At 35.6% G+C, this 18,432-nt stretch overlaps 3 protein-coding genes across 3 annotated transcripts in view; 1 reads left to right on the top strand and 2 right to left on the bottom strand.

Annotated features, from left to right (window-relative positions):
- The window catches only part of LOC101052833 (olfactory receptor 10J3-like), a 267,018-nt gene that overhangs the window by 217,878 nt on the left and 30,708 nt on the right, over positions 1-18,432 (top strand). The gene's annotated exons all lie outside the window — the stretch shown is intronic.
- On the bottom strand, positions 9,326-10,252 carry LOC101045299 (olfactory receptor 10J1-like). Its single transcript, XM_003938039.2, has one exon. It carries the CDS (start codon positions 10,250-10,252, stop codon positions 9,326-9,328), a length of 927 nt encoding a protein of 308 aa, XP_003938088.1.
- Positions 16,186-17,118, bottom strand: LOC104652883 (olfactory receptor 10J1-like). Its single transcript, XM_010348619.1, has one exon. The coding sequence runs from the start codon at positions 17,116-17,118 to the stop codon at positions 16,186-16,188; it is 933 nt and encodes a 310-aa protein (XP_010346921.1).

Below are 18,432 nucleotides of genomic sequence, written 5' to 3' on the forward strand. Positions count from 1 at the left end.
TCACATGTTATGTAGCCTCTGGAAAACTCCTATCTCATGAGAATGAATGAAAAATGTAAATAATATCAGTATTATCATGAAAACAGTTTGATCTCATAGACCCCCTGGAAGAGACCTTTCAACTACTTTTTGAGCACACTTAGACTAGTGTTTAAAACCTTTGCTTTCTATGAGCTGTATCTGCTAGTGCTCCCACTCTTCACACTGACCTCACTGAGGTTTAGAATAAAAAAGAAAAGACAAACAAAAACAAAAAACTTGAAGTGGGGGTGAGGAAGCATCACTTCTTGGGAGTTGTGAGCAAAGAAACTAATGAGAAGGTCACAGACCTCTGTTGTCTTTGAGCATTTCATGGCCCATTAAAAGAAGCAACAGAAAGAAGAATGATTGAGTGAGAGAGGGGAAAAAATGAGATGAGGAGCCAGGGTCAGGAAATTCCAAGGGGGTTTTCTTACCCATTAGTGCTCAGTATATGGGTGAGAGCTAGGCTTTCCAAAACTTGTTTTTCTACTGATTTTCTCCTGTTCCTTGACCCCAACCAGCAAACTAGAGTGGATGGTTTGCTTCATGGCATCAGCTGATAATCAATTGAGACCCTTTCTTTGACTTCTAATATCAAGCAGGGAGGAAAACAACTGGACAGATTTTTTTTTTTTTTTTTTAATAGTTACTTGCTCTAAGCACACTGGAGTTCAGAGCCTAAAAGTTCAGTTAAAAAAAAAATCTATTCAAAGTGAACTTCATGTTTGCAGTGTCTATTTAACCACATTCCTTCTCTCTTTCTCATATGCCAAATTAGTATATGTGTACACCCTGTTTTTGAATTATATTAGGTTGTATGGATCTATTTAGGCTATTTTTATGCCAATTTTATGCTTCTTTAATTAATATTGATTGATGTTATATATCTTGGTATCTGCTAGATCAAGAAACTCATTGTAATTTTTTTTCTAAAATAGCGTTCTCTATTTTCGTGCATTACTAAATGTAAGTTCCATGAAAGCTTATTATTTTGATTATTGTACTGCTAGCAACTTTAATAATACTTGACATAGTATAAGTACTCAGTAAATACTTGTTAAAGGAATGAGTTTATACTTCTGAACTAATTTTAGAGTTAGTATTCATGCAGCATCTCACTAGGTTTACTTTTGCAGACTGCACTGAATTTTTAGATTGATTCAGAAAGAGCAGACATCTTTGTGTACTTTAATGAAAAGCCATCAACGGATATGTCTCTTCATTTATCTCCTTCATTAAAGTTACATAATATTTTACATAAAGACATAGTGTATTTTTGTTATGTTTTTATAAGATGCTCAGGTGTTTTGTTGTTATTTAAATAAAATATTTTAAATAATAGCCTCATTGAGATGTAATTCACCTAACATAAAATTTACATTTTTAAAATGTAAAATTCAATTTTTTTTAGCAAATTCACAAAGTTCTACATCTATTGCTACTATCTAATTTTGAAACATTTTCACCACCCCAAAACCCCCTGTATTCATTAGCAGCCACTCTCTTTTTCTCTCCTGCCCTCAGCCATTGACAAACACTAAACTATTTTCTATTTCTGTAGACTTGCCTGACTGGACAGTTCAGATAAATGGACTCATACCGTACATGGTCCTTTGTGACTGATTTCTTTCACTTAGCATCTTTTCAAGGTTCATCCATGTTGCAGCATGAATCAATATTTCACTTCTTTTTATTGCAGAATAATTTTTCATATGTCATGTTTGCTTATCCATTAATCAGTTGTCAGAAATTTGGGTTGTTTATACTTTTTTGCTATTATGAACATAATGATGCCATGAACATTTGTCTGCAAGTTTCTTTGTAGATGTATGTTTTTATTTGTTTTGTATGTATGCCTAAATGTGGAATTGTTACTGGATTAAGTTTGTTAGTATTTTATTGAAGATTTTTATATGATCTTCAGTTTTTTTTCTAATGATATCATTGGTTTTGGTGTCAAGAAATAATGTTGGCCTTATAGGATGAGTTGGGAAGTATTTTCTGTTATTTTGGGGAAGAGTATATGAAGGATTGGTATGAATTATTTAATGTTGCTACACTTGGCAAGCAAAGTCATCTGGGCCTGACCAATTCTTCATGAGAGGTTTATTCAATACTAATGCAATATCTTTACTTGTTAGAGGACTGTTCAGATTTTTGATTCCTTAAGTCTGTTTCTATAGTTTGCATTTTTTAAGGTGATATCCACTTTTTAGTATTTTAGTATTTATTTACTTATTTATTTTTAATAACCACATGGAATACTTAAGATGTTCTCTTTTTAATTCCTTGTTTTAGTGATTTGTGTCTTCTCTTTTTTTCCCTTGCTTAGTCTAACTAAACATTTGTCTTTGCGTGTGTGTGTGTATGTGTGTGTGTGTGTGTGAAAGAGGCTCTCTGTTACCCAGGCTGGAGTGCAGTGGTGCGATCTCAGCTCACTGCAGCCTCCACCTCCTGGGTTTAAGTGATTCTCCTGCCTCAGCTTTCCAAGTAGCCGGGATTACAAGTGCATGCCACCACCGTCGGGTAATTTTTGTATTTTTCGGTAGAGACAGGGTTTCACCATGGTGGCCATGCTGGTCTTGAACTCCTGCCCTCAAGTGATCTGCCCACCTCAGCCCCCTAAGGAGCTGGGATTACAGGTGTGAGCCACTGTGCCCAGCCCAAATCTGCCAGTTTTTGTTTCATGTATTTTGGTGCTCTATTTTTAGGTGCATATGTAATTTACAATTGTTAAGTCTTCCTGATGAGTTGAACTTTTACCACTATAAAGTATCTTTCTTTTCTCTTGTAACAATTTTGGCCTTGAAATCTATTTTGTTTGATATTGATATATAGCCATAGATCTTTTTAAGTTACTGTTTATGTGACATATTTTATGCCATCCTTTTACTTATAACCTGTTTATGTCTTTGAGTCTGTAGTCGGTCTCTTATAGACAGACATAGAGTTGAGTCATGTTTTTAAATCTATTCTGTCAATCTCTGCCCATTGATTGGATGATGTAACTTATTTCTCTTTAATGTAGTTACTAACCAGGTAGAATTTACATTTACCATTTTACAATTGGTTTTCTATATGTTATGCCTTTTTGCTCTGCTAGTCTACCTTTATTGCCTTTTTTACTGTTAAATAGATATTTTCTAGTGTCGCATTTTAAGTAACTTTTTTACTGGACTTAAATATTTTCTTAGTGGTTGTCCTAAAGATTATAATTAACTTCTTACCTTGCAATAATCTATTTCCTATTCATACTAACTTAATTTGCTTAGTGTACAAAAACTGCTCAAATATAACTCCATTCTCTCATCTTTCTTTGGGCAATTATTGTCAAACATATAATATTTTTATACAAATTTATCAACACATTTTTCTAGTTATTTCTTTATGGAGTTGTATTTTAAATCAAATAGAAGAAAAGAGTAGCAAAAAAAAAATATGTACTGTCTTTTTTTACCCATGCATATTTTTGTCTTTTTCTGACTTTAGTTGGAATGCTCAAAATGTTTTGTCATGAAGTATATTTGGCCTAGATTTCTGATAGCTGCTCATAGGTGAAGAAAATCCCTTTCTAGTCTCTGTTTGGTAAAATGTTTACAATCAATTAGGTGTTGAGTCTATAACATCTTTATGTTTCTTCATCCTTTGAGATAATCATGCATTTTATTGTTTAATTTTTGATACAGCAAATTATGTTCATTTATTTTTAAATGTTGAGTCACCCTTGTCTTTCTAGCTTAAACACACTTGGACGTGCTTAATTTAACTATGGATTTCTTTAGTTAAAATTTTACTTAGAATATTTGCTCCAATCTATGTGACATAGGTATTTAATTTCTTATTTCTAACTGCCTATTTCTAGTAAAATATAAGGTTTTTTGAGGCTAGTGGCCTTATGATTTGAGTTGGGGAGATTCTTCTCTTTTTGTTTGACCTGAAATAATTTGCATATCTTTCTCTTAAAGGTTTGATAAACTAGCCTGGAAAACCATCTGTTCTCATGTTTTCCTCTTGAGTGGGTTTGCAAAGTATGTTTTGACAATTATTTCTATTTGTTTTGGCTTATTGATGTGTTCATTTTCTAATTATTCTCAGGTCAATATTGTAAGTTTATATTTTAAATAAACTGTAGATTTAATCTACATTTTCCAATTTATCGATTTAGAGCTTTCCATGCTATTATCTTACAATTTTTAAAATTGTATTCGTATTCTTAGTTATGTCATTTTGGGGGGTATTTTTATTATAAGTGGTCTTTTTGCCATTTGCTCTTTATCATGCCTACAAAAAGTTTATATTTAAATAATCTTTTCAAGACCTATTTTTGTTGTAATTTTTATCAAACTATTTTAAGATCTGTTTATTTTTATTTTTTAAATTAATTTACATGTCATTTACCTTAGGTTTATTTTGTTCTTTTTCTATGTCCATTGTGTTTATATCTTAAAATTTTAAAAAATATTTTTATTTGACACATAACATTGCAGATATTTGTCTTGTACATGGTGTTTTGAACTATATATAAATGTATAATTGCTAATTTTAGTTAACGAATAGTTGCATTGCCTCACACAGTTATCCTTTTTGTGCTAGGAATGCTCTAACATTCTCTCTCTTTGTGTTATTCAAGAATACAACAAATTATCATTACTATAGTTGCCTTGCTGTACAATAGATCATTAAAATGTATTTCTCCTATATAAATATATTTATGCATCCTTTGCATAGTCTCTACCCATCTTCCCCTCAAGCTCACTTTCCCCAGCCTCTGGTAGCCACTGCTCCACTCTTCACTTCTGTGAGATCAGGTTTTTTAGATTTCACAATCATTATATGGCATTTGTCTTTCTGTACCTGGCTCATTTTAGTTAACATGATGTCTTCCAGGTTCAGCTGTATTGTTGCAAATAACAGGATTTCATTTTTTTCATGGACGAATACTACTTCATTGTGTATATATGGCACATTTTCTTTATCCATTATGGACACTTACTGGATTTCCTATCTTGGCTATTGTGAACACGGCTACAATAAGCATTGGAGTATAGATATCTTTTCAACATACTGCATTCGTTTTGAGACTTCATTTCATACCTCATAGTTGCTGTTCATGAAGAATTCCATTTTTGTTTTTAAGCTCTGGCCCAAATCCTACTTAATCTTTTCTATCACTTCTAGGGTTTGGTGGGGCAGCATTGGGGAGTATAGAGAGGAGAAATGATATCTGTACTCAGTGTGCCATAGTAAACATCCAAAGCCCAGGGGTTGCATTTACTTCCTTACAGTTGTCTGAGTTTTTTCACAGAGAACGTATTGCTTTTGAATCAGAAAAATACTGATTATTGTACCATCATTTCAGAATAAAAGAATAAAGGAAAGAGGAGGAATATTTCTCAGATACTTGCCTACCATTTCAGCCAACTCAGTGACTCCCTCATGTGGAACATTCTCTTATGGCTTCTATATGCTTTATTTTCCTTAAATTTAGTGGGTCATGCTAGGAACACATCAGTGTAATTTGTTTTTGGTATTTAGAGAAAATCTGCTATTTGGTTGCTACACTGGCTTCACCCTTTAAATTCAATTGCCAAAAACCTTCCACTATGCCATATTTTGGAATCCCTAAATTTTGAGATGAAAAAAATGATCACGTGATAGCACAGGTTATTAGCTTTAATCAATATAACAGCATCAGTAATCTGAATAAAGTGAGTCATTTGGATTTTTAAAAATTTGAATATGTGTTGTCAAATATAGTTAGCCATTCTTTCACTTAATTAACTTTATATGCTTTATTTGTTGAAATTCTAACAGTCAATTAAAATATACATTATATTGTTATTGAAAGAGCAAAATGCAATAATAAATTTGTGATAATTGTGAGTTGTTAATTTTCTGGACAATCTTAAGAGTTTTATGTGGTAAAACAAATGGGAAAAGAAATGAATACTTCACATAAATATAAGAGATAGTGTGTTGGTGATTAGATAGCTTTAGAAAGCATATTATATCCTTGTAGAGTAAATAAATATTTATAAAATTAAAATTGTTTGGCAATATCAAACTAGTTTTAAGCACTGTATTAATTTTTAGCTTCTTAATTCCACTTAAGTCATGAATTTTTATAACTTTTCTAGATGAATTTACAGCAGGATTCTAATTTTGCAACCAAAATCATAAAGGATAATATCTAAGATAAATTATTTGTAATCCATAGCTAACAGAAAATATAAAGACAAACAAGTTAGAGAAAAATAAGGTACTTCCCCCAAGATATTTTGCTGCTCCACCAATCTCAGTTTCTCAGTTGAAACGTGAATATGTACCTTGTATAATGAATATGTGTTTTAATGACTGCTAGAAGACTGTAGAAACTGACAATGAAAACTAAATGTTCTTCCTCTAAGAATTAAAATGTTTGAACTTGATTACTAATTGATTAATAATTAAATTTTATTGTTTTAAAATAAGATTTCAATTTTATTTTAGTAGTACAGGAAAACAGTCTGCTGATATTGGGCTTCAGCATCGACTTCAGCTGAACACAGATTTTTAACTCTCAACCATTGAGCATTTGGTCAAAATGTATATTAGATGTGCTTCTATTCATTAAAATTATTACAAAAATAAAAAGAATTGAACAGAATAGACTAGAATGAGAAACATCAGAATGCATTGTATGCAGTACAGCTAAGTACTGTTTTGTGAATGTTGCATTTTGGTTTGTATATGTGTGTGTATACACACATACAGGGTTATGTGATAACATGCATTTTTGCACTGGGGGCCATGGATCATGATAAAGAGATTAACATTCACTGATCTAGTAGGAAAAAAAAAGATGCTCAATTTGGAGCAGGAGGATAGGCATTAACTTCTGGAATTGCTAACAAAATATAGTAATGCAAAATTTTGGAAATGTTCTTTTATAAGGAACCAAAATAATATGACCTGCAGACTTAATGAAAGATGCAATAGCAATTAGAAGTTAGAGGTATGTGAGAGGAAGGTAGGAGTCAAAAATCAATTGGTAAAATATTATTAAAGGGCCAAGAAAAATTAGAGACGTAAAAATATAAGGACTATCTTAGCTAATAACAGTGATGATAATGATGATAATACATGATAGTTCTTAACACCTTTTGTGGTTATCACAGCAATTTCTACTGTGGCTATTCTAGCATAGTTGATTCTTACAATAACCTGACAGCAAAAAACAGAGTAAAGATTCGTAACTCCATTTTGCAGATAAGGCAAGATTCACTTTCTGGGTAGTGTAGCTATTTAACAAGAATAAAGAATATCTGAACTTGCTTCATCATTTTTAAAGAATTTTTATACTTATTTCATATGTTTGACAACAAACTTTTAATATAAGTTTTATAGGTGAGAAAGCTGAGGAAATTGAATAGTTCATTCAAATATATATGGCATATACAACATAGAGCCAGGCCTGAAAATAGAGTATTTTTCTTCAAAATGGTGATATTCTTTCCGCTTCATTCTGCTAATCTCTCAAAACTTCTGCCTAATATTTTAAGTGGCTAAGTTTACAAATAGATATTATCTATTACTGAGAAGTTTGAAGGTATAGGGTAGCATTTTTGAGGCCACAGTTTGAAATAAAAATGAGATATTTTTTATTTACTAAATAAAAGTAAAAGTGACCATTAACAATTACAGGGTAACTTTATTTTGAATTCTCATGCATTTCACCATAAATTTTCTCAAAAATGTAGTTGAATCTTTGTAAGACTCAACCATAATGGGCTATTTGAGAAATTAAGATATTTGAACACAGCTCTAAGTTTTGAAGTTAACATAAAGGAGAATGTGTCCTGTGAAAAACTCACCACTTGGTACAAATGAGACATTAAACAGTGAGTGTAACTGTCTGCCTAGGTAAGACTTCACCCAGTTACAACATCACACACTACCCATTTCATGCTTTCCTCCATAAAGACATCATGGAAAATGTTCATTATGGTCATTTATATCAATATGTGTTTGGAGGTTATGATATGAAGGAGTAGAAGGAGTGGTCTTCTTTCTTTGTGGGTATCTCATTAGAGGGTTCATAAAAATAGAGGCATTCGGGTTGTTGTTTAAAAATGAGACAGAGAATGCCCTGAGGAGTGCTCAGTGAGGGTATCAGTAAGAGATTTTCATTAACAACAAGCTGTATGAAGGCATTATAATAAAATGGGAAACCATTGGTCACTAGGTATTGTTGGACCGTGGGCTATGTGGATGTGGATGAAGAATGTAGGGAAAGGAGTTGCTGGAAATGGAGATGGCCGGTGAAGGATGGTGTATTAGTTTACATCCTAGAGGATTTTAAGTGGTAGGATTGATGGTTTGATGAGTCTTTTTCTTTTGTTGAGCTACTGAGTTACCAGATGGCTAGATACTCCTTACCTATTTAATCCTCCCAATCTTCGCATTCCATTAATCCACGCTCTAGATTCCCTCTTTGACTCTCATCCACTAGCTCCTCCTTTCTGTTCTGGGAGGATTTCTAAAGGCAGATTTTAATTTCTTTACCCTGGGTTCAGACACTCATGTACAACATCACCAACAACCTTTGTATATTCTCATAAAATAAATGCCAATATGAGTACTTGGTGCTGCCTCTTTCTTTTATGAGATCACCAAGGGGTTTTAGTTACTTTGCAAAAGTATTTCTAAAACAGTATCCTGAAAACTTAGATTTCCATTTTCTCATATGGTCAACTTGGAACTTATATGAATAAGACCCAGACTTCAAGGGCTGCTAAATTTTGTAGATGCTTATAATCTCTGATATTCATTGTATTTATAGTGTCTAAATTGATTTTTTTAAAACCTTAAATTTCCCATAAAAGAATGAATTCAATTAGGTGTTAAATCTGCTTCGCTCTAAATGGGTAAGGGGAAACACCACATCCAAAAAAGAATGATATAGAATATATATATTTAAAACTTTAACCTTACCCTGGAGCAGTCTCTCCTTATTAACTCTGACTGCTCTCCTGATTTCATTCTGTCCCAGGCTGCCCACACAACCCATCTACTTTCCAACACAACTGAGTTCTTCTGTATTTACACCCCATCATATCCCTGTTGTCTCATGAGATGGAGGCTTGCTGTGCCTTTGAGTACCTTCCCCTCTTCTCCAGTGGCTATATCCCTTTGTTTTCTCCTTCTCTTTCCCAACCGTTGCTTGACAGCCTTCAAAGTTTTAACTCTATTGACCATGCACCCTGTTCCACTTTTTCCTCTCTAGAAAATATTCTAAGATGCTCTTTGATATGGGCCTATTCTGTTACAGTTTTTTACCTATAGCTCTGCACAGAGCGCCTTTGACCTCTTTGTTCCTCAGACTGTATACCACAGGGTTCAGTAGGGGGGTAATGACAGTGTAGGTCACTGAGATCAGCTGATCCTGATCTCTGGTGTTGTCTGACTTGGGCTTGAGGTAGGCAATGGAGGCACAGCCATAATGGACAATGACCACAGTAATATGAGAAGCACAGGTGGCGAAGGCCTTTCTCCTGCCTTCGGCGGAGGCTATCTTGAGGATGGTAGAAATAATGAGGATGTAGGAGATGAAAACCAAGCCCATGGGAATCAGGATCACCAGCACACTGATGATCATCGTCAGGATTTCATTGACTGTGGTGTCAATGCAGGAGAGCTTCATCACAGGTCGGATGTCACAGAAGAAGTGGGGCACCTTTGTAGTACAGAAAGGCAGCCTGAATACAGCTGACACCTGTGTCATTGCTACAATTAGGCCAATGCTGCAGGCCCCCCACACCAGCTGCATACACACTCTCTTGCTCATGATGACTGAGTACCTCAAGGGGTTGCAGATGGCCACATAGCGGTCATACCCCATTGCTGTGAGCAGGAAGCAGTTGTTGATTGCCAAAGTAATGAAGAAAAACATCTGAGTGGCACAACCTGCCAAAGAAATGGGCTGACTCAGGCCTATGAGGTTAAAGAGCATCCTTGGTATAATGACAAGGGTGTAGACAGTCTCTGAACCTGACAGCATGCTGAGGAAGAAGTACATGGGGGTGTGGAGGTGATGATCAATACTAATGATACTCACAATGATAACATTGCCTGCCAGGGTGAATATGTACAGTGTAAGAAACACAACAAAGAGGGTGAGCTTGTGCTCATGGAAGCTGGAGAAACCTTGAAAAATAAACACGCTCACCAAAGAGTGATTCTCTTTCTTCATTAAATCACACATGATATCTAAGAAAGAAAGAAAAATGTAAGGAACCTAGATGGATGATTTCTGTCAAATAGTAAGCTGGGAAAACTCCTGTGATTAATATGCCTTAGGTCTCGGCTTTTTTGTATTCACATTCATGTTTATTTATTTTAGGAGTAGAGAGTGGAGAAACATTCTTTTCTCATTCAGAAGAAAGTACATGACTTTTAAAGTCAAATGTCGTAAACTAATTTACTAGTTCTAGCATATGCTAACTTATCTTGGGCAAGAACTTAACATTTCTAAGACCAGTTTCCTCCTCTTGGTGATAACATCATAGAATTCTGGATGGAGAAATTGCATACTAATTATAATAATAATAATTGAATTTTAAAAACAACATTGATTAAATTTGAGTTCAGTGGTATCATGCAGAATTCCAGTCTCCATATCTACCTGATGATTTTTGAGCTTCTAAAGTTTGAATAGAGCCTGTGTTACTGTAATTTCCACACTGGATTTTCATTCCATTATTTTCACTCTGATGATATTGCTCCTCTCAACTCTGTTCTACACTCCTCTTCCCTGGACACCACTCATTTTTTTCAAAGCCGAATAAATCTCATGTCCTCTGGAAAATCTTTGTATCTTTTCTCTCTCTGTGGCCTATGTATACCTGCACACGTGGGTAGCACAGAACTGTTTACTGTTGTTTTTTCTTTTAATTTTTGTATTGTAAGCACCTTACAGTAAAATTGTGATTACAAAATATTTTTGCATACATTATTTAATTTCATTACCATCCAACGGAGCAGGGAGGACAAAGATGAACTGTTTCTCTCTAGATGCAAAAACTGAAGAACAGCTCTGATTAGGGAATGATTTTTAGATAGACAGGTGTCAAAGGACTAAACCAAGACTGGAATTCATATCTTTTGACCCTATGTCCATTGTTCCTTCTACTACACGGAACTGCATTATAAAACTGTCTCCTCCACAGCTAGACAGGGACCGTGTATCCCCGCTTCTTATGATCCCAGGTTGGCCACTCCACTGTAGGGCACACATATCTGCTGGTAGAATCATTACAAGTCATTGCTCCTTCATACAAATTGTCCATTACAAAGTAGAATCCTGGAGCATTACAGTGATACTTTCTTCAAAGAGAAGGCATAAATCTTTTTAATCTTTGATCTTTTATGATGTCTAGGTGTATGATACAACAGACAACTAAATAATTGGTCTAAATTTTAACACTGAAATTATAACACTATAAGAAAATATGACATTAACAAGTAATTGAAAAATGTACTGATAGTGTACTTTCTAGTAGCCTTTACCTTATCAGTAATCACTGTACAATAACATAATAGGGTTGTTGTATAAAAGATAAATTCAGAAATATAACGATGGAATTGCTTCAAAAGTACAATTTGTTGGAAGTAAAGCAAATGAATCACATCACAAAATGATTCACTGTTGGGTGAATTTCAAAGGTAAGCTTCTTTAGTGCTTTTAAAATTAAGCTCAATTTATCTATTTTCAGAAATATACCCCTTTTCATAAGAAAATGTACAAGAAAGTGTAAGAAATTGGTGCATGGTTGTGCTTAAACTCCTTAGTGCATGATATGAAAGAAAATCAGATGAGGTTGCAAAAAATAAATTTTGTGTTAGACATCAGAGACCATTTCTTGACAGGAAAAGTTGTTTGTGATGTGTGCAGCATGGTAAGTAACTGTAAACATTCTTTATGAAGCTTTCTAAACTGTGTCTCTGCGGACTATGGATTGTCTGAAGATAAGAATATAGACAAGGGAGCATGCATAGCTGATAAATGACAGAGCCACATTTCTTATTATCATGTTAATCAAGGTATTCTTTAATCCTGAGAAATTCTAGTTCAGGAGTCCCCAAACTTTTTACACAGGGGGCCAGTTCACTGTCCCTCAGAGCGTTGGAGGGCCACCACATACTGTGCTCCTCTCACTGACCACCAGTGAAAGAGGTGCCCCTTCCTGAAGTGCGGCGAGGGGCCGGATAAATGGCCTCAGGGGGCCACATGTGGCCCACAGGCCGTAGTTCAGGGACGCCTGTTCTAGTTCCTTAGGATTAACAGGAGATCTTCAAAAGTAATAAATCAAGGAAAACCCAAATATTCATAGACATCAGGATTCTTTCCAGCTTAATATAATTTGCCCTTTAGCAATGATTAAAAAAAAGAAAACTCATGCATTATTTTATTTTTTATATGGCTCCCTCTGCTAGCCATTGAAGTCTCTTTCCAAATCACTTACTTCTCTTTCTGCAAATCTGTGGCTCAACAGATAAATTGAGGTAGAGGTCAGAGATGTGAATCCTTGATCACAAATATTCACCAATCAAGATCATGAAGAAAAGGCATCTGAATATAGTCCTTCCATCTGCCATAGGACCAGTCTAGGGATGGAGGTTGAAAGAAAGTTATAGGGGGCTCTTTGGATACTGGATATTTCTTCCAGCTTGAGGAGGACCTTTTGACGCCAAAGAAAGGCTCTCATATGGGCAGCTTTCAGGGTTTCAGGGTTTCTCATGTGTCATTCACTGAGCACTCTTGAGAGTCACCCTGGGAGCAGGAGGAGGCAGACAGCCAGTACCAGGGGACCTCGTTATGTATAGGGTTCATTTACCAGATTACATGGGCTTGTGCTTTGGGAGTCTTGAGGCAGTTTTCACTGCAAGTAGAAATAGCAGTGGCTTATTTGTCGTGTTTTATTTTTTAAATGAATATTCTATTTTTATAGCATTGAGCCTTGGAAAACCATGGTTACGAAGCCCAAGCAAGCTCTAGCTAAGAGCTCTGTCTTGGATTCCAGGAAACTATGCAGCTCTCTATAGTAAGAACCTTGTTCAATGTTATAAGCTGTGATTTTTTTCTCTCTCTGAACTAAAAAACTCAATTTTGGCCAGTTTTTGTCCTCTAGGATTCAGAAATGGAAGATCAAAACTCATTAGACAATAGAAACCTCTCTAGAAGGCCAGGAGACCACTTTAGTGCTCCAAGTTTCGTGAGCCCAATCTGGGGTTATCTCCTTACTTGTTTTCCTGCTACAACCCTAGGCACTTTATTCTTTTTTTTTTTTTTTAATTTTTATATTTCTCTCTTCACAAATTCTGCCAATTCTCCTTCAAGTTAATTTTTCCATACTTGGCCAAAAATAAGGTTCCTGCATTCATATCTTAATAAACCAGAAAAATGCTCCTGATACTCAATGTTTTATTTGTATTTTAAATTTCCCATTTGTCATAATTTGAAATAATTTGGGGCAACAAACCTAAGTATCCTCCAGTCTAGGAAGGTGAGAACTCCATCCCTTATGGATGAAGACTTACCTATTACTGGAGAGTCATACTTTTTAAATAGAATTTTATATTCTGGGGAAGCATATGCTTTATGAATTTCCACAAAACATACTCTTAGAAGATATATTATGAAATAATGTTATATGATGATAATCTAATGCTTCCCTTCTTTTTAAAATTCTTGTTATTCCAGGGGACATTAATTTGCCTGAGGGAAGGATAAACCCAAAAGAATGCAGAAAAAAGTTAATTGAATTTCAAAAAGATTTTTATAAAACTCATAACCGAAATATTTGTATTGAAAGCTGAAATAGCTTTAAGTTTATAAAACTTTTCTGGAGTGGAAAGTCTCTTTTAATTTACAAAGAATGATTTTGAATATCAAAAGCCTAAGTACTAGGGTACTTTATATATGATATGTATACTGTATATTATGGAATTGGAAATAATTCAGGGTGGTTTTTTTGTTTTTTTTTTTGCTTGTTTTTTTTTTGTTTTTTTGTTTTTTTGCCAAAATAAAATAAAGGCATTCAGCCTTTGGAGAAGATGGCACCTTGGTTAGATATTGTGGAAAGCCCACTCTTGGTCCTACCCCAGGTAAATGCTGATGTAAGGAAGGAAGGGATCTGATTGAAACAGAGAAGATAGGCCCTCACTTTTCAGAGAAACCTTTTAGAAAATGCTTGAATACTGGTGGAATAGAAATGGGTGAGTAAGGAATCAGGTGATAACTTGGTGATACCTCACTGAGTTGCCTCCACTCCTCTACAGGATCAAGGGTACAGTTGATGATTGTCCAGGTGCCCTCAAGAAGTGGTGGAGAGAAGGCCAGAGGACCTAGAGTAGCTTCAGAATGGTCACAAGGAGGATATGAAGTGCAGGGACTATGCTGATAAGGACCATAGCAAGACTGGAATCATCTCAATTAATGGCAATAGAGATGGCCCCGGGCTCGTGTATATAAAGAGAATCCAATCTAAGGTGATAAAAATGACCCTTACTAGGGTCATCTTCTTCCAGAAAGCTAGAAACCTTGACCTAAACTTGATTCACCCCAAAGATGATGGGGAAGTAGAAGAAAGGGGAGAAGCAGAACCTTTAATTGTATTGTTTTTACTCATAACATGACTTATTAATCACTAATTGCTTGAGTTTAAGGTTTAGAAGGTTTAGATTACTTTTCTTTTTTATCAAGCAGATTTGGAGCTCAGAATTACAAAGTAGAATGAATTGCAGAACTTTCTTAAAGCAACCTTTGTATGCACTTGCCTATATAATTCATAATTGGTTTACACATTTGATTTGACATTTCTGCATTTTAAAAATATTTTACAATGAGAATCCTATGTACTCATATTTCTTGTGTATCTTTTTATAAACATCTTAGTATTGTAACGTTGATTTGCTCAGTAATTTTAACTGTTAATCATTATAGTTTTAATTATATATTTTGTCCCGCAAATTGAGTGTAAAATTCACCCTATTTTTTTAATTTTTATTTTTGAAGTGAGGAATGGCAAATAGTCTTTAATTAATCTACTTCTTATTCCATTGCTTTAATTTTATGGAAGTTTTCATGTCAAAAGGTGTTATGTTGACTCACATTTCCATTTAATTGTCTTTCTTTGCATTTGCGACTTGGCCTACAAAGGGAAAGAGAGGACACATCTGAAAGACATTTTAAAAATGATTTTTGCTCCTCTTGACCCTCGCTTCGTCCCTCCCTTCTCATCTGTCACTCCCATCTGCACCTGCGTCTGAAGTTTCTTTCTTCTTAGCCAATTTCATAGCATTTTATAGCATTGTGCTCCCTGAGTCGTCTCCTCTTCTTCTGATCCTGCTTACCTTGTTTATGAGGAAGGCATTTCTGTCAGCCCCACAAGGCCTTCTCCTCCGTGTGGCTTATCTTCAGCCGGAAGAAGCAAAGAATCACACCAAGTTAGGCAAGCTCTGTTCACATGCCCCAAGTCTCATAGCTGTCATATGCTGATTAGGAGTCTTCTCCACTCAATCTCCCCACCACTCCTCACTTTCACCACCTAGTTCCCCTTCGTTTAGAGTCCCACGTGTGAGTGGCAGAAAATGTGCAGGGGATTCCCTGAAAATATTCTTTCTAAAAAGTTTTTAGCTCATTCCAAACCCATCTCTTAAAAGACAGCTACATTCTTGCTCTGCTTATCTTATTAAAACACAAGGCAATTAGATTTCTGCACATATCCTTTTAAGTAGCCACTTGTTCAAGCATCCAATTTATGACAAAAGATTCAGTTGAGTAATTTAATGTGGTTTGCACTTCAGCAAGATGAACTGGTATCTTTAAATTTAAGCTTGAGATCAACACTAGATCATACTCTGGCCTTGTCATGATCTCGTTGAATAGAGCCAATGGGTGTCTGTCTATAGATGTTTCAAGTGACCTGTGTTTTTATTCTGTTCCCCAAAGGGTTCAGAAAATGAGCGTCAATTATTAGAGGCTAGCTCCCAGTTTCCCTTTTGCCTTGGCTCTGACTGTGATGTATGAGGCTTCACTGATCACATAAAATTCTGTCTCTATAACTTTACCAATAGGCTTCCACCTGGAAGGCACACACAACTACTTAAGAAGAGAGTATCATCTTAGGAGAAGGATTTCCTACCCAGGACTCTATGTAGAGCGTCCTGGACTTCTTTATTTCTCAGACTATACACAACGGGGTTGAGTAGAGGTGTTATGACAGTGTAGGTCACTGAGATTAACTGATCCTGATCTTTGGTATTCTCCAACTTGGGCTTGAAGTAGGCAGTCGAGGCACAGCCATAGTGGACAATGACCACAGTGAGGTGGGAGGCACAGGTGGTGAAGGTCTTCTTCTGGCCTTCAGCTGAGGCAATCTTGAGAATGACTGACATAATAAGGACATAAGAGATGAAGAGGAAGGTGGCAGGGGCTGTGATAGCAAGGAGGCTGATAATTAAGGTCAGAATATCATTGATGATTGGGGTAGCACAGGCCGGGTCCAACACAGGCCGAACATCACAGAAGAAATGCTCAATCAGTGAGGCGCAAAAGGGCAGTCTGAAAATTGCCACAGTCTGAACCAGTGAGAGTGAGAACCCTGTGGCACAGACTGAGGATGCCAGGATAGCACACACCCTCCAATTCACGATGACTGAGTAGCGAAGTGGGTTGCAGATGGCCACATAGCGATCATATCCCATTACTGCTAGCAGGAGGCAGTTGGTGATGGCAAAGCCAAGGAAAAAGAAGAGCTGAGTCCCACAGCCCTCCAGGGAGATGGACTGGCTCAGGCCTACAAGGCTACAAAGCATGCGTGGGATAATGACCAGGGAATAGAAAGTTTCTGAAGTGGAGAGCACACTTAAAAAGAAGTACATAGGAGTATGGAGGTGATGGTCAATGTAGATTGTAGTCAGAATGATGAGATTGCCAACCAGAGTTAGGATGTAGAGGGCGAGAAAGACCACAAAAAGTATGAGCTGATGTTCTTGAAAACTGGAGAAACCTTGGAAAACAAACTCTCTTACCTCTGTGTGGTTGGCTCTCTGCATTGAGAATCTCAGGTCTGAAAGAATAAGAGAAAGTCCACACCATCTTTTGGCAAAAAATAACTGTGCTCTTGAGTACGCTACGGAGGGCAGAAATACAATACAGCAAAGACTCAGTTCAAAACTCAGTGAATCAACTTTTTTCTTCAGGGACATGGCAGACTAACTCCTCGGACTGAAAATAAAGATGCACAAAACTTGAGCATTTGTATTTAAAATTTTGATATAAAGCATTCTTTTTAAGTACACCTAGGTCATTTTTTAAAAAATGATTATCAATGGCCCATGAAATTGGTCTCAAAATTTTTTGGAAACTGGATTTTCTTAAAAGATAATCACATTCTCAGACTATAGTATAATTAAAATAGAAAATTTCATCTAGGTGCGGTGGCTCACACCTGTAATCCCAGCACTTTTGGAGGCAAGGTTGAGCTGATTACTTGAGTCCAGGTGTTCAAGACCAGCCTGGAGAAGATGGCGAAACCCCATCTCCTCAAAACATACAAAAATTAACTAAGCCTGGTGGCTCATGCCTGGAGTTTCAGCCACATGGGAGGCTGAGGCAAGAGGATCACTTGAGCCTGGGAGGCAGAGGTGGCAGTGAGCAAAAATTGTACCACTATACTCTAGCCTGGGTGACAGAGTGAGACCACCTTGTGAAAGAAGAAAGAGAAAGAAAGAAAGAAAGGGAGAGAGAAAGAGAGAGAGAGGAAGGAGGGAGGGAGAGAAGAAGGGAGGGAAGGAAGGAGGGAAAGAGAAGGAAGGAAAGAGAAGGAGTGGGGGAAAAAGGAGAGAGAGAAAGAAAGGAAAGAAAAGAAAAAGAAAATTTTATAAAAATGCAAATGTTTTATAATGAAATTCATGGTTTAAAAAAGAATTCATAATAATTTTATAAATATTTATCATTAAACAATACTAAGAGTCACATACCAAGACATGTTCAATCAATTTAGAACATACTAGAAGGAAAATTCTAGTATAAAATGATTATTAGAGAAGAAGAGGCAGAAAATAAGCTCAGCAGCAATCCTAAGAAGTTATAAAAACAAAACCATGAAAAAAGTAGAAAGAAAAAAATCGTGATGATACAGATGTTAATAATATAAAAGAAGGGTAAAATAGAGAAGATTCACAAAGATATAAATTAATAAACTTGAAGTAAACTGCTAGTGAAACTGGTCAAGAAAAAAGAAAATACATACATAAACTCTGATAAATAAAAGCACATAATTATGGACATTTTTGGCACAAAAAGATGAAAAGTAACATTATAAAAAGCTTTATCAATAAAATGGATACACTGCATTGAATTTTGTA

Source organism: Saimiri boliviensis, chromosome 19, assembly GCF_048565385.1.
Source record: "Saimiri boliviensis isolate mSaiBol1 chromosome 19, mSaiBol1.pri, whole genome shotgun sequence".
In the NCBI taxonomy this organism is placed as follows: Eukaryota; Metazoa; Chordata; class Mammalia; order Primates; family Cebidae; genus Saimiri; species Saimiri boliviensis.

What these genes read in the sequence shown, in the direction of transcription:
- LOC101045299 (XM_003938039.2), bottom strand. Translation starts at nt 10,252, where the DNA reads ATGAAGAAAGAGAATCACTCTTTGGTGAGCGTGTTTATTTTTCAAGGT.
- LOC104652883 (XM_010348619.1), bottom strand. Translation starts at nt 17,118, where the DNA reads ATGCAGAGAGCCAACCACACAGAGGTAAGAGAGTTTGTTTTCCAAGGT.